At 43.4% G+C, this 17,466-nt stretch overlaps 1 protein-coding gene across 1 annotated transcript in view; it reads left to right on the top strand.

Moving 5' to 3' along the window:
• The window catches only part of HSPE1 (heat shock protein family E (Hsp10) member 1), a 42,532-nt gene extending 32,434 nt beyond the window's left edge, over positions 1-10,098 (top strand). The window contains exons 3-4 of the mRNA XM_075829997.1: positions 9,749-9,838; positions 9,938-10,098. Of these exons, the coding sequence (XP_075686112.1) occupies positions 9,749-9,838; positions 9,938-9,988 (141 nt within the window). The 3' untranslated portion in view covers positions 9,989-10,098. The remainder of the gene's footprint in view (positions 1-9,748; positions 9,839-9,937) is intronic.
• The last annotated feature ends 7,368 nt before the right edge of the window (positions 10,099-17,466 follow it).

The raw sequence follows: 17,466 nt of genomic DNA, 5'->3' as shown, positions 1-17,466 counted from the left end.
GACGACGAACGGCTCCCGTCCCATTCACTTGTGTGTACGGCGTCTGTGTGGGAACTGCGCATGCGCCGCTCCCACACAGTCCAACTTGAAATTGGCGCCGTCCGACGCCATTTTCCTGTGGACCGGAAGTCGCGGCCGGACAGTAATATTACTACTTCCGGTCGCGGCTTCCGGACTTGTGCACTTGGACCAGCGGCAGCAGACGGAGCGGACGGGCCGGAGGGAGCCGCGGCGGCAGGAGCAGGTAAGAGATTTCAATGTATGTTCGTGTTTGTGTGTGTTTACTACTGTATGTAAACCTACTACACTGTGTGTTGGCTCAAAAAATGGTGACACACAGTGTAGGAGGTTAGACCGTTCAAACCCCTCGTTTATCCCGGCACTAGCCAGGATAAAGGAGGGGGGGATGCTGAGAGCTCACTAGAGCGAGGGCTTTTTACCCAATTTTGCAATGCTGCAATTTTGGGAATAGCTCCATCTAGTGACCAGAAATGGGAAATACTATAAATTAGAATTAATTTATAATATTTCCTGACTCGTGGAAAAAATAAAAAAAATTTGAACAATGTTTAATCACCCACACACTAAATGTTTAATTAAAAAAAACAAAACATGTTTTTCTGGTAACACATTGCCTTTAAGGTGCTTATTAAGACGGTCTGTGACACCTTGCAGGACACCGATACCGTGCTCTCGCCTTCGCCCGAATCTGTTTCCTTCCTTTCTTCAACCTCAACGGTCCCACATGGCCTTTCTATTCCAATTCTGAACTTGACAACACAGTTTCCAAAGAATGGTAACGCCTGATAAGTTCACTCCCTCTAGCCGGTTGGATGTTGTCTATCCCTTTTCAGGAAGGAGTCTCCAAGTGGCTTAAGTCTCTGGGGATGGGCCTTCCAGTTTCCTGCATGGCCAAACTTCCCTTAAAAATCCTCCTGGTCGCCATGTGGAGTCATTTGCCAAGCTTGACTTTGAGGCCTCTGGCTGCCCTTTTTGTCCTTAAATTTTAAACAAATGTGAATATGTGAATTTAGATGTTTCTACTGGCGCATGCCACTGGTAAAATACATATTTGGCAACTTCAGCAATACTAAATGTGTGGGCATTTTGGAGAGCAAATTTTCCAAAGCGATCTTTGTAGGTGACCAATGTTGCAGCCAAAGTCGCCGTGTAGCCCCAGCCTAAGTCCCCCTTGCACACAGCCGTGCCCATAATCACAAATTGCAGGCACGGCCGGCCTTAGACTGATTCGCGTTTGGGGACCGTAAAATCAGGAGCACGGTACGTAAAATAAAAAAATAGGATTTGTCCTTTTTTTTTTTTTTTTATGCGGGTCATTACTATGGCCCAGACACCTTCCTGTATATATACGGGAAGGTGTCCGTGGGCAATAGAAATGCATGGGCTTCTGGATTGATCCAGATGTCGGTCAGAGCTGTGTATTGTATCTCTTGCATTGCACTTATTGTTATCGTACTTACTGGCCTGTGAGCCGATGTCTGTGCTGTTTATGTCGGCACTATCTTCTCGGTTTTTGAAAAATGAAAATAAAAGAATTTATAAAAAAAAAAAATGAATGGGTCCGTACTTTGATCCGCAGTTACGTTCCGTAATTGCGGATCAAAATTACGGCAGTGCTCATGGGACCTAAGGCCCCATGCACACGAACGTAAAAAAAAAAAACTCAGTTTTTGCGAACCGCAATTGTGGTCTGCAAATACAGACGCATTCACTTTCATTGAACGCAGACGCCTTTTCATATCGCTACAGATGGCTGTCAGTGCTGTATAAATGTTCCGAAAATTATCGAACATGTCTGTTTTTTTGCATTTTGAGGGCCCTGCTCCCATACTTTGTATGGGAGCACGGCCCGAAAATGCGGGTGGCATTGATTACGGGCACGGCCGTGTGCATGGGGCCCAAAACTGTACATCTATATATAATAGCTGTGCCCGGGACTTCATACGCGCAGACCACTGAAAAATGTACCGATGCCGTTTTTTAGAAGTATACTCCTAGCCTTGGACCATACTCAAAACAAAGTGAAAAAAAACAGACCATAAAAAAACTTCAATTAAAAATATTTTCTTTCAGTAGTCGGGGGTCACTATGACCGCTTCCCTGTAAACAATGTTGGCAGTAGTACCACCAGGAATGTGTGCGTAAAGATTGGTGGAGTTGCTAACGCAGGAGAGAGCTGGCCATGCCCAAAGCAGCTGACACCGATGCCCGCAACGCGCAGCGTATGGCCCTGCGCTTTGTTGATGGTCATAGCGTAACATAATCTGACAGGAAACTGTACATGTTTAAAACTGAAGGGAAAATTATTTGGAATGAGGGGGACTCTGGGTATAATAACGCGATCACCTGCGCCGCATTCTGTTAAAATCTAATCTTCTATCACGTTTTGTTGTAGAGTTGTGATTTTTAGTCGGGTGCCGTTACATAGTTTTGGTGGGTTTAAATTTCTAAGGAGAATTATTGGGGCGCCAACTTTTAAATTAATTTTGTGTGATGGAAGACCGGGTGTGCTTAGGGAATTAAAAAATTCCACCGAATAGTTGGTAGCCTCTTTTTGTTCAATTACTCTGTTGATAGAGATATATTCTGCACTTTCCCCATGAACACACGTCAATATTTCAGTGTTTATTGCTGTTGCCTGGTCGTTGCGAGTGGTCAAAATAGCTCTTTCGCATAGCCAAAAGTTTTCATGATATGTTGTGTTGGGTCACCATACACAGAAGAAATTAGGTCTTGCAGTGACGGAACAGTACAACCTAATTTATCAGACAAAATAACTTTCCCTTCTTGCGGATACGTGCCATCACCAATTTTTAGTAATAAATCTGAAAACTCTTGTGCGTTTGGGTTGTCTCCTGTTCGCGCCCGCATATTTATTGTTAAATGCATCGGTATAACGTTGCGCCACAGACTTGAGCTCTTTAGGCAGGCTCTAATTTCATCTGCCATCGTGAGTGCGCAACATGTCACGCCTATCGCACTCCTGATCAAATAAAACCACTGCAACTTCATCTGTGATGGGGGCGTTTTACCTGGTGCGGTGTTCAGCAACAGGACATCTATCTGCGCTAATGATCATTTTGTAATCTTTGCTTTGCCCCTGCAGAAAAGACTAATGCAGCTTTGAAACTATGCATGCACGGATTCACCTGATGAAGCATGTTTTGAAGTGGAGATATAAGGTTACTATTTAGTTGTGGAAAGTTCTGATTTCTGATATTGGCCTGTTCATTGTAATCTGATACGAAATACATCTGAAGAAATTTTGGCTCATCTTTTGGTAGCAAAGATCCAATGAGATGGTAAACTTGACCTTGCACCTTGAAGGTTGGCATTAATGGTCCCTCTGTAATTGGTTTTGCCCCAAAAAATTTCATTTGGAATGCGCTGTTATATAAACGAATACGATCTCTAAGAAGTGCTTTGATTGTGGATGGTCACCATTTAAAAGTTGTTTTAGAAGTTCTGGAGGTTCTTGAACTTTTTCAATGTGAACTTTACCACTTGAGCAACAGATTCCATTTTCTCTCCATTTTGAGAGCACCACAAATTACGACTAGACCACCTACGGAAGCGAATTCAGCATGGACAATCCTAGGGGAATACATAAAACCTACTGTTTCCTTATTGACCCAAGGAAAAACATTGTTTTCCGCACCAATGGCCTGAGACTCCTCTGAATCTTCTGATGAAATAGACATGCTATTAAAGGGAATGTGTTGCCAGCAAAACATGTTTTGTTTTTTTTGTTAAACAATTAGTGTGTAGGTGATTAAACATTGTTCTAATTTTTTTTTATTTTTTTCACGAGTCAGGAAATATTATAAATTGGATTCAATTTATAATATTTCCCGGCACTGGTCACTAGATGGAGCAATTCCCAAAATTGCAGCATTGCATGTGGTAAAGCAACCACATTGCTTTATGCTGCAAAATTGGGAAAAAATCCCTCGCTCTAGTGAGCTCTCAGAATCCACCCCTCCTTTATCCTGGCTAGTGCCGGGAGAAACGAGGGATTTGAACGGTCTAACCTCCTACACTGTGTCGCCATTTTTTGAGCGCACACAGTGTAGAAGGTTTACATACACTAGTAAACACACACTGAAACACGAACATACATAGAAATCACTTACCTGCTCCAGTCGCCGCCGCTCCCTCCGGTCCGTCCGCTCCGTCTGCTGCCGCTGCTCCATGTTCACAAGTCCGGAAGCCGCGACCGGAAGTAGTAATCTTACTGTCCGGCCGCGACTTCCGGTCCACAGGAAAATGGCGCCGGACGGCGCGCATTTCAAATTGGACTGTGTGGGAGCGGCGCATGCGCCGTTCCCACACACACGGCGTACACCATAGTGGATGGAATGGGCCCCGTTCGCATTCCCTATAGGACTGGAGCTGCCGTATTCCATGTCTGTATGTGTCGTTAATCGACACATACAGAAATTGAAAAAAAAAAATGGCAGCCCCCATAGGGAAGAAAAAGTGTAAAAATAGAAAAAAGTAACACACAAACACACAAATATAAATGGTTTTTAATAAAACCCTAACATAAAACTGATATAAAAAAAATAATTTTGGTGACACTATTCCTTTAAGAGTGTCGAATTTGATCAGCCTCTAAGCGTGATTGACGTTCTGCTGTTTCTGCCGGCCGTATTTCATCTACTCTTTCCCTTTCAGTCAATAAATAACTTTCATTATCTTGGCGCGTGCGTTCATAATTCTCTCTAGCTGATTCCAATCGTCTTGGATATTGGTCACTGCTTTCGAGAGCTCTGGCATAGTTGTGACGTTTGCGATCAGCGGTTAATCGCGCTTCACATTCTTCACTACTTTCAAGCTCTCGAGATGCCTCTGTGCGAGCTCTGACAACTCAAGCGAGATTCTCGGTCTGTGAAAGTTTCAGACTCGCGTGACGATGCATGGCGCTCTTAGTCAGCAGATAGTCGCGCTTCGCGTTCCTTGTTGCTCTCCAGAGACAGAGGCCGCCATGCGAGCATGCTGTGTACTTAACCGAGACTCACGCTGGGTAGAAGTTTCTGATGCGCGAGTTCTGGCCTGACGTTCTTGAGCTGCAGTAAGTGTCGCCTCATGATCTTCATATTCTTGAGACCTAATTAGTCTCATTCTTTTTGCGTTTCTGCTATATTGAGAAATATTTGATCTTTTTCTGGAAGGCATTTACTCTAGAGACAGAGAGGCCGCTGTCCGAGCCCTTTGAGACAACCAATCAGATTAGTTTTTTGAGGCAGCTAGGTGCATGAAAGCAGCGAGCGGATTGGTTGCTTTACCTCCTATGTGTGATATCCAATACAGACAAATGTTGGAACTGTTGTCCATAGCAACCAAACAGATTGTAGTTTACATTCTTGTGATGCAGCAGGTGAATGATAGCAGCGATCTGATTGGTTGCTATATCTCTTCACTGTGTAAAAATCAATATGGACAAATGTTGGAGCGGTTGTCCAAAACAACCAATCAGATTAGTTCTTTTTTTCTGAGGCAGCTTGCACAATGAAAGAAGAAACCTGATTGGTAGTTATATGTGCCTCCAATGCATAAAAAAACAATATAGATGAAAGTTGGAGTTGTTGTCCTTCGCAACCAATCAGATCACAACTGTAATTTGTCGGAGGCAGCTAGAAAAATTTGCAGCAATCATTGATTGCAACCTCTCCCGTATATAACAATTCATATAGATGACATTTGGAGCAGTTGCCCATAGCAACTTACTGGTTTCTATTTTTCCAAGACAATACAAAATGAAAGTAAAAATGTGATTGGTTGCCATGGTTTACATGTGGTGTATTTGTTGTATTAATTTAATTTTTGGAAACATTAATTTTCGCATATCTTCTGACTGAGTGAACCGATTGCGATGAAATAAAAAGTAAATGTTACTTCAAGTTCACCCCTTTATAGAAAAACTCCATCCGAATTGGGTCAGTAGTTTTTACGTGATGCGTGCACAGACAGACAAATTCCAAAACTGATCTTAATGCATTCTATCACTTATCATTAACCCCCCCCAAATTATTTTTCGCAATTATTTTCAATGGACAGACACGCAAAGCTTAGTTTTATTCTATTTAGCGGTAGATAGAGCTCGAGATGTGAGCTAGCTCTTTCATTACTTGCCATGTACGCTACGGAACATAGTGATCACTGGGCGTGCGACTGTCTTTTCCAAAGTAGACCCCAGCCTAAAACTATACTATAGACCAATAGATATGCAAGCGATAGAGAGATGCGAGCGATAGAGAAGTCTATTTATTGGAGGATAAAAAGCATGTGTTTTATTACACTCCCTCCCTGACAGCATGCCAGGAGATGGAGAATTTACAGGAGGGGTGGCGTGTGTCGCGGGGGGGGGGGCGGTGCCACGAGTATGGGGAAGCGCTGCCGACGGAGCATGTATTGTGATCGTTGCGAAAGCTTGTCACAATGATCACATTGCCAGAGACCACACTTATTGGTCTCTGGGCAGAGCTCTGTGATGTCAGCTGTCTCTGAACTCAATGCTGCCACAGAGCGGAAAAAAGTATAACTCTGCAGGACATTCTAGAACGGCCCTGCAGAGTTAATTGCAGACCGCCCGGACGTCATCTATGGGCGGTCCGTAAGTGGTTAAATACAAAGGCCCTGTTCACATCACGTTCTGGACCTACATTTAGCGATAATAGGGCTCCATTAGTCTGACTGAGCCCAAAACATTGTCCTTTTGGCTTCCGTCGGGCTGGTATACTTTCACCCTGAGGGATCCCGCAAAAAAAAAAACTATACCATATATGAATACTTTCATTTTACGAGAGTCTGTCGCTGTATGGCATCGGTCATAAGTATATAGTACATAGGGCTGGAATCTCTGGGAAGAGCATCAGATAGCGCTCGGCCAGGGGATTTCGGCCCTGGGAAAGCACCTGACATCACGGTCACTGCTCATCTGTAGCTTTCTGGCCGAGGACTTTCGGACTGGAGAAGCCCCTGGCGTTACTGTCCATATATAGACGATGATGTCAGAGACTCCTAGTCCTGGAGTCCCCGGACAGAGCGCTCCCGATGCTCTAGCTGGGGACTCCATCACTGTCCATATATGAACAGTGACGTCGGGGGCTTTCCCGGGCTCCGAACTTAAATTAGTGCTGTGCTCGGTAAGTTTAGGCAACGTATCCCACTGTATTCCTATGCAGTGCGATATGTCGGCACTTCCAACGTATACCTCCTACGGAAGGAAAATAACGTGATGTGAACAGGGCCTCGTGCTGGCCATACTGTTGTATGTAGGGATGTCACGATACCAGAATTTGGACTTTGATACTTATACTTTATCGTTTTGGTATCAAAATCACAATACTACATGCTTTGCCAATAGTAATAAAAAAAAATATGAATTTTGAATGTGCCTTACAATAGTAATTAACCCCATCATGTTTCTCAGTCATAATGGGTTAATGTGTAAGGTACATGATGGGATTAATTACTATTAATGTGAGGCACATGTAGGTTAAATTCATCACACCTCGTGCCTCCCAATAAGTGAAAGACGTTTTTCTTAACATTTTTTACAGTGTACACATCAATGATGCAAAATTGTTGTGAAGGTTATTACAACTGCGCCAATATCAAATATGTGTATTTTATGTATTGAGACTTATTTTAATGTTTGTTGTAAAAAAAATTGTTTTTTATTTAATATTGCTTTGTTTTTACTTTATTTTTAAACTTTAATGTACTGGCATATATCTATATGCCAGTACATTAGCTTGTGTACTGATAGTACACAGGCAGTTGTTAAGACATGCCTAAGTATGCCCTAACAGGAAATATGGTCAGGCAGCCCTGGGCTCCTTCAATGGACCCTGGGCTGTCTGCCCATATGTTATGTCCCTCAATCGCATCACGGGGATTCCTGTGATGTGATCCAAGAGGCATCCCCCCTTACTTCCTCTTGAATGCTGCAGTCAGCTTTGATCACAGAATTCAGAAGAATATCGGCGGAGATGAGAGGTTTCTCGGATCTCCGCCGTTATAAAGCGGGGCTGCGGCTGTGTAATACAGCTATCGCCCTGCTCCGGACAACAAGTGCACACTGTCAGCATGAGGTGATGCAGCCCGCGCTGCACTAATGAGCACAGGCACTGAAGACAGAACGTGGGGGGTGTTTTGTATTGTGCCCGCCATGTTCTGTCCTCCGTGCCGCTGCACTAATGAGCGCACTGGCCGCATCACCTCATGCTGACCGCGCGCACATGTCAGGAGTGGGACAATGGCTGTATTACACAGCCGCAGCCCCGCTCTCATACATTCATGTGTTACTATACTGAGCTGTGCAGCCGCACAGCGAAATATCGAAGTACATGAAATAACGGTCTCGAACAGTTTGCGGATGCACGGTGTCAAAACCGTATCTAAGTTTCGATGCATCGTGCATCCCTAGTTGTAGGGATGTCACGATACCAGAATTTGGACTTCGATACCGATACTTCGTTTAGTATTGCGATTTCGATACCAATTTCGATACTTTTGCCAACAGTAATAAAAAAAAATTCTTACGTTTTCTGAGGTGAGGCGCGAGGTGTGATGAATTTTGAACGCGCCTCACATTAATAGTAATTAATCCCATCATGTTTCTCAGTCATATTGGGTTAATGTGCGAGGTACATGATGGGGTTAATTACTATTAATGTGAGGAACATGGAGGGTAAATTCATCGCACCTCGCGCTTTACATTAATAAGTGAATGAAAGCCGTGTTTATTTCATTTTTTTACAGCGTACACACCATAAATGATGTAAAAAAATTGTTGTGCGCGCCATTACTGAATGTGTATATTTTATGTATTGAGACTTATTTTAATGTTTATTGTAAAAAAGGTGAATGTGTATTTTTTTTTTAAAATTTAACAATACTTTGTTTTTACTTTATTTTTAAACTTTAATGTACTGACATATATCAGATATGTGCCAGTACATTAGCCTGTGGACAGATAGCACACAGGCAGTTGTTAGGACATACTTGGGTATGTCCTAACAACATGAAATATGGTAAGACAGCCCTGGGGTCCGTCAATAGACCCTGAGCTGTCTGCCCATATATGGTATGGCCCTCGATCGCGTCACAGGAATTCCCTGTGACGCGATCCAGGGGATCCCCCCTGCTCATTTTCTCCTGAATGCTGCAGTCCGCTGTGATCGCAGCATTCAGGGGAATAACGACGGAGATGAGAGGTTTCTCTGATCTCCGCCGTTATAGAGCGGGGCTGCGGCTGTGTAATACAGCCATTGCCCCGCTCCTGACAGGAAGTGCACGCGCGGTCAGCATGAGGAGGTGCGGCCGGCGCTGCACTAATGAGCGGCGGTTCAGGCACGGAGGACAGAACATGGGGGTGTTTTGCAGCGCGGCCACCATGTTCTGTCTCCAGTGCCGCCGCTCATTAGTGCAGCGCCGGCCGCATCGCATCATCCTGACCCCGCGCACTTATCACTCAGGAGCGGGGCTGTGGCTGTATTACACAGCCGCAGCCGCGCTCCCATACATTCATGTATTACTATACTGAGCTGTGCGGCTGCGCAGCTCAGTATCGAAATACAGGAAATAGCGGTATCGAACCGTTTAGGGATGCACAGTATCGAAACAGTATCGAAGTTTCGATGCACCGTGCATCCCTACCTAGTTGTATGCATGTTAAAACTTGACTTATAATTTTATTTTGTTTTTTTGTTTATTTTAGAGTGGAGAAATCCGACCTGTTGATGTAAATGTTGGTGAAAAAGTTCTTCTTCCTGAATATGGAGGAATTAAAGTTGTGCTTGAAGATAAGGTATATACGTCTGTTTTGAAACTTTCTTTTTGTCTTTTGAATATCGTAACCGACATGACTTGAACTAATTACATTTTTTCTTTTGTTTTTGCATTGCAGGAATACTATTTATTCAGAGATAGTGACATTGTAGGAAAATTCTTAGCATAACCCCCCCCATTCCTTCCTTTTTCTTTCTTCATACCAAAAGCCATTGGAAGCAAAAATTATGTACTTAATCTAATGTATTTGCTACAATAAAGTTTTTGATCATACCTTTACTTTGTATTGCGTTTTTGTATACTCTATTTTGTTAAGGTGTGTTTTGGTCACATAGAAAAGAGAAAAATTGAACAATCACAATGCTTAACCCCTTCCCGCTCCTTGACGTACTATTACGTCATGGCAGCTGTATCGTTCGCGCTCCATGCCGTAATAGTACGTCTCGGGAGTAACGGCCGTTTCGGCCGTCCTCCCGACACATACAGGAGCTGTGACCCTGCTGTCTTGTTCAGCAGCTGTCACAGCTCCTACAGCGGGGACCGATCGCTGTGTCCCCGCTGATTAACCCCTTAAAAGCCGCGTTGTATACAGATCGCGGCTTTTTAGGGGTTAAGCTGCCATCGCCGGCCTGCTACGCGATAGTGGCCGGCGATGGTGACTATGGCAACCGGACACCAAACAATGGCGTCCGGCTATGCCATAGACGGAAGCCTAGTGGGTCCTGACAACGTCAGGACCCACTATGCTTGCTGTCAGTGAGTAGCTGACAGTTCTAATACACTGCACTACGCATGTAGTGCAGTGTATTAGAATAGCGATCAGGGCCTCCTGCCCTCATGTCCCCTAGTGGGACAAAGTAATAAAGTAAAAAAAAAGTTAAAAAAAGATGTGTAAAAATAAGAAAATAAAGATTTAAAAGTGAAAAGTAAAAATCCCCCCTTTTCCCTTATCAGTTCTTTATTATTAATAAAAATATATAAACAAACAAATAAACTATACATAATTGGTATCGCCGCGTCCGTAACGGCCTGAACTACAAAATTATTTCATTATTTATCCCGCACGGTGAACGCCGTAAAATAAAATAATAATAAACCGAACCACAATCACAATTCTTTGGTCACTTCACCTCCCAAAAAATGGAATAAAAAGATCAAAAAGTCGCATGTACTTAAAAATGGTACTGATCGAAACTACAGTTCGTTACGCAAAAAATAAGTCCTCGCACGGCTTTATTGATTGAAAAACAAAAAAGTTCTGGCTCTTAGAATAAGGTAACACAAAAAGTGAATGATTGTTTACAAAACGTATTTTATTGTGCAAACGCCATAAGACATTAAAAAAAACTATAAACATCTTGTATCGCCGTAATCGTATCGCCCCGCAGAATAAAGTGAATGTCATTTATAGCGCACGGTGAACGCTGTAAAAAAAAACGAAAAAAACAAAATAGTACAATTGCTGTTTTTTAGTCACCACGCCAACTAAAAATAGAATAAAAACTGATCAAAAAGCCGCATGCACCCCAAGAAAACTACAATGAAGTCCTCAAGGGGTCTAGTTTCCAAATTGGGGTCACTTTTGGGTGGTTCCCAATGTTTTGGCACCACAAGACCTCTTCAAACCGGACATGGTGCCTAATAAAAAAGAGGCTTCAAAATCCACTAGGTGCTCCTTTGCTTCGGAGGTCGGTGCTTCAGTCCATTACCGCACTAGAGCCACATGTGGGATATTTCTCAAAACTGCAGAATCTGGGCAATACGTATTAATTTGCGTTTCACTGATAAATCCTTTTGTGTTATAAAAAAAATGGTATAAAGAGGATTTTCTGACAAAAAAAAAATGTAAATTTCACCTCTACTTTGCTCAAATTTTTGTGAAACACCTAAAGGGTTCATAAACTTTCTACATGCTGTTGTGAATACTTTGAGGGGTCTAGTTTCTAAAATGGGGTATTTCATAGGGGTTTCTAATATATGGGCCCCTCAAAGCAACTTCAGAACTGAACTGGAACCTAAAAAAATAAATAAATGAGGCAATACTTCGCTTCTTACATTATACTGATAATGAGCCGTGCCCACCCCGAGATGACCCCAGTTTTGACCGTTTGTATAAACGGAGACCCCTATTAGACCGTTCCAGTGCCCGGTTTTCCCAAGCATTCACCCCCGAGAAGTGTATTTCTATTGATGAGTCCCTGGTACATTTTAAAGGGAGGGTTCAATTCCGCGAGTACCTGCCCGGTAAGAGGGCAAGGTATGGCGTGAAGATGTATAAGCTGTGAGTGCATCTGGGTATACCTACAGGTTTAGGATATATGAAGGAAAGGCCACCCCCAAACCAGACTGCATCCTGGACTACAATAGGTACAAGGGAGGGATGGACTTGTAAGATCAAGCCCTGAAGCCCTACAGCGCCATGCGGTGTGGAATAAGAAGCTGGCCGGGCACATCATACAGATGGCATTGTACAATGCGTACATGCTACGTCGATGTGCAGGCCAGACGGGAACTTTCCTGGAATTTCAAGAGGTGATTATCAAGAACCTAATCTTTAGGGACCAAGAAGGGGGGGCACCCAGTACTTCTGGAAGCGAGCCCACACGCATCGTACCAGTGCAACACTTTCCAGGAGAAGTTCCCCAAACTGGCAAGAAGGGAAAAAGTCAAAAGAGGTGCAAAGTCTGCTATAAGAGGGCGATAATGGATGACACTATATCAATGTGACACGTGTCCCGAATAACCAGAGCTCTGTATGAAAGTGTTTTAAAATTTATCATATATCCCTTGGTTTATAATTTACCCCAATTTTACTTACCCTGATGCACTCCACACAGCTTATCCCCCCTCGTCTTTCCCTTCTGAGCCCTGCTGCGTGCCCAGGCAGCTGATAACAGCCACATGTAGGGTATTACCATACCCGGGAGAACCCACATTACAGTTTATGGGGTGTAGGTCTCCGGTCAAAATGCTCACTACACCTCTAGATGAATGCCTTAAGGGTGTAGTTTTTAAAACGGGGTCACTTCTTGCGGGTTTAAACTGTACTGGTACCTCAGGGGCTTCTGCATACATGACTTCGCACTAGAAAATCCCCAGTAGGCCAAATGGTGGTCCTTTCCTTCTGAGCCCTCCCATGGGCCCAAACGGCAGTTTATCACAACAAATGGGGTATTGCGGCACTCAGAACAAATTGCGCAACAGAATGGGGTATTTTGTTTCTTGTGAAAATAAGAAATTTTCAGCCAAAACTACATATTATTTGAAAAAAATAATTTTGTTTTCATTCCCAGCCCAATTCAAATAAGTTCTGTGAAAAAACTATGGGGTCAAAATGGTCACAACACCCATAAATGAATTCCTTGAGGGGTGTAGTTTCCAAAATGGGGTCATTTGTGGTGGGTTTCCATTGCTTTGATACCTCTGGGGCTCTGCAAATGCGACATGGCACCCGAAAACCAAACCAGCAAAATCTGTACTCCAAAGAACACACAGCGCTCCTTCCCTTCTGAGGCCTCCCATGGGCCCAAACGGCAGTTTATTGCCACAAATGGGGTATTGATGCAATCAGGAGAAATTGGGCAACAAAATGGGGTATTTTGTTCCCTGTGAAAATAAGAAATTTTGGTAAAAAATTACATCTTATTGGAAAAAATTTCATGTCACAGCCCAATTGAAAGAGGTGCTGTGAAAAAACTGTGTGGCCAAAATGGGGTCATTTTTGGTGGGTTTCCATTGCTTTGATACCTCTGAGGCTCTGCAAATGCGACATGGCACCCGAAAACCAATCCAACAAAAACTGGACTCCAACAAACATATAGCGCTCCTTTCCTTCTGAGCCTTCCCATGGGCCCAAACGGCAGTTTATCACCACAAATGGGGTATTGCCACACTAAGGACAAATTGGGCAACAAAATGGGGTATTTTGTTCCCTGTGAAAATAAGAAATTTTGATCACAAATGACATTTTATTGGAAAAAATGACATTTTTTTAATTTCAGAGCCCAATTCAAATACGTGCTGTGAAAAAACTGTGCGGTCAAAATGGTAACAACAACCCTAAATGAATTCCTTGAGGGGTGTAGTTTCCAAAATGGGGTCACTATTGGGGGATTCCTACTGTTTTGGCACCTCAACACCTCTTCAAACCTGGCATGCTGCCTAAAATATATTCTAATAAAAAAGAGGACTCAAAATGCACTAGGTGCTTCTTTGCTTCTAGGGCTTGTGTTTTAGTCCACAAGCGCAGTAGGGCCACATGTGGGACATTTCTAAACTGCAGAATCTGGACAATACATATTTAGTAGAGTTTCTCTGGTAAAACCTGCTGTGTTTAAAAAAAAAAATGGAATTTGCACATTTCACCTCCACTTTGCTTTAATTCCTGTGAAATGCCTGAAGGGTTAAAAAACTTTCTAACTGCTGTTTTGAATACTTTGAGGGGTCTAGTTTTTAAAATGGGGTGTTTTTTATCAGGGTTTCTAATATAGGCCCCTCAAAGCCACTTCAGAACTGAAGAGGTACCTTAAAAAAAAGGCTTTTGAAATTTTCTTAAAAATATGAGAAATTGCTGTTTATGTTCTAAGCCTTGTAACGTCCAAGAAAAATAAAAGAATGTTCAAAAAACGATGCCAATCTAAAGTAGACATATGGGAAATGTGAACTAGTAACTATTTTTTGTGGTATAACCGTCTGTTTTACAAGCACATGCATTTAAATTCAGAAAAATGCAATTTTTTCAAAATTTTCTCAATTTTGCAATTTTTCACCAATAAACACTGAATATATCGACCAAATTTTACCACGAACATGAAGCCCAATGTGTCACGAGTAAACAATCTCAGAATCGCTTGGGTAGGTTTAAGCATTCCCACGTTATTACCACATAAAGTGAAATATGTCAGATTTGAAAAATGGGCTCTGAGCCTTGAGGCCAAAACTAGGCTGCGTCCTTAAGGGGTTAAAGGGGTTGTCCGATGTATTTTTACAGTAAATTTAAACCCACAATGCACATATTTACAGTTTAATAATATACTTACCTGTGCAATCTTGCTTCTGTTCTCCTCTCTGGCTGCTCTGTTCTTCGGATCACATGACTTCTGACGTCCCTTTTTCATCCTCCTCCACTGTCGTGTCGTATCCCGATCACATGGTCTCGCCCCAGAGAGACCTCGGATGGGATACGACACGTCACTGGTGACGTGTCGTTTCTGCGGGTGCTGGTTGCTTAGTGCCCACCCAGCCTATGCAGCTTTTCACTGTGAGCACGCTTATGCGTGTTCACAGTGAAAAAAGACGGCACCTGGGACTAGCACAGATTCTATAACACGCAGCACACGGGCCGCATGCAGCCTTGCAGCCCAGCTTGTAGCTTTCCTTAGCGTGGGAAAGCTACACGCAGGGCTGTGACTGTTGAGTCTTACAGTCACTCCCAGTGCACACTGCATGCGGCGGCAGCCAGTCTGACTGAGTCTCTGACCAGTCACCACCCACACGCAGCAGACACATAGACGTTGCCGGCAGGATAGATTGAAATAGTGCCTGTCGTTATTCAATAAACCCTCAACTACTCGTGTTTCGCAGGTATTGAATATGACAGCTTGTATAGTGTAGTGGTTTGCTTAGCTGCGTTACATTAGGAAGGTCAGGAAGGTCGCTGGTTCAAAGCCCAGCAGGGTTGTATTTTTTTTTTTATATTATCTTAGTTGTATTAGGCTAAGTTCACACTAGAATGAATATATGTTGACCTCTCTTCCATCAGAGGGAGAGGATCGATATGTTAAACGGAAAGCAACGGTTCCATTAGAATTACCATTGCTTTCAATGGTAATTCTTTTGTATCAGTTGCTTTCCGTTTGTCTCCGTTCGCTAGGTTTCCGTTCTTTTGAACGTAAATAAAAGTTCTGCAGACTGCACCTTAAAAAAAAACGGAAACTTAGCGAACGGAGACAAACGGAAAGCAACTGATACAAAAGAATTACCATTGAAAGCAATGGTAATTCTAATGGAACCATTGCTTTCCGTTTAACGTATCGATCCTCTCTTCCTCTGACAGAAGAGAGGTAAGCGTATAGAAACGCTAGTGTGAAAGAAGCCTTAGGGCCTGTTCACATCAGCGTTGGCTTTCCGTTCCGGGGTTCCGTCTGAGGTTTCCGTCGGGTGAACCCTGCAATGGAAAGTCAAACTGAAACCACAGCTTCCGTTTCAGTCACCATTGATATCAATGGTGACGGAAACATTGCTAATGGTTTCCGTAAGTCACCATTCCGTCAGGTTTCCGTTTTTCCGATGGAATCAATAGCATCTAAGCATCCCTCGTTTTTTTTTCTTAGGGTCGACTACGCTATTGATTCCGTCGGAAAGCCGGAATGGTGACGAACGGAAAGCATTAGCGATGTTTCCGTCACCATTGAGATCAATAGTGACTGAAACGGAAGCTGTGCTGTCAGTTTCACTTTCCGTTGCGGGGTTCATCCGACGGAACCATCCGACGGAACCCCAGAACGGAAATGAACGGTGATGTGAACAGGCCCTAAGTTATGTGTTTTTTGCAGGTTGGGTCCTTGGTACTACATCAAGTTCAAGGACTACTTCAATGACACCTTTTTTATTTTGAATAAAATCGTTAACCAGTGTTGTGTGTGTTATTATATTTCATTACAATATTTTTTTCTATGTCCTTCTCATTTATTTCAAAATGTATTTACTAGTGCATTATTAATGGCCACTGTCTAAGGGTGGATTCACACGAAGGTGATTTGCGTCTGTGCAGCCTGCGTGTTTTTCACGCAGGTCGCACGGACCTATACAAGTCTATGGGGCAGTGCAGACAGTCATTGAGTTTTGCGCAGAGTGAGCCCGCTGCGTTAAACTCATGACATGTTCTATATTTAGGCGTTTTTCACGCATCACGCACCCATTGAAGTGGGTGCGTGAAAATCACGCGCACCCCACGGAAGCACTTCCGTGGGACGCCCGTTATTTGCGCAACAACAGTAAAAAAATGAATGTAAACAGAAAAGCACCACGTGCTTTTCTGCTTACAAACATCCAAACGAAGTGTCATAATGATGGCGGCTGCGCGAAAAGCACGCAGCCACGCATCCATATGAACATGACACACGGAGCTGTCAAGTGCCTTTTGCGCACGCAAAACCCTGAGGTTTTTGCGTGCGCAAAACGCACACTCAAAACCCTGCGGTTTTTGCGTGGGCAAAACGCACACGCTCATGTAAGTCAGCCCTAACAGCGTCCACTAGTAAGGCTTCATGCACACGAGCGTGTGTATTTTCCACGCGTGAAAAAGTGCGTCAATCCCGTCCGTGTGTGTGCGTTATGCATCAGTGTGCTTTTTCGATTGTCATGCGTTATTCACGCATTCGCAAAGCCAGCCCATTTTTTTTTCTTTTTTCCACCAAATTTCTGTGTAAATCACGCACCAAACACGTGTGTGCGGTGCGTGGTTTTAACGCACACATTGACTTCAATGTGAGTGTAGGTGCATGATAACGCACCAATAGAGGACAAGCAGTATGTTTCACGCAGCGGACACTCGCTGCATGAAAAGTCACGTATGTGTGAACGTTCCCATTGAAATAAATGGGTCGCGTGTGTTGTGCGTTTTTGCTAAGCACAGCACACGGACGT

This window comes from Rhinoderma darwinii, chromosome 6 (assembly GCF_050947455.1).
Source record: "Rhinoderma darwinii isolate aRhiDar2 chromosome 6, aRhiDar2.hap1, whole genome shotgun sequence".
Lineage (NCBI taxonomy): Eukaryota > Metazoa > Chordata > Amphibia > Anura > Rhinodermatidae > Rhinoderma > Rhinoderma darwinii.
The sequence above is the reverse complement of the archived record's forward strand: the minus strand, read 5'-3'. Positions and strand labels throughout refer to the sequence as shown.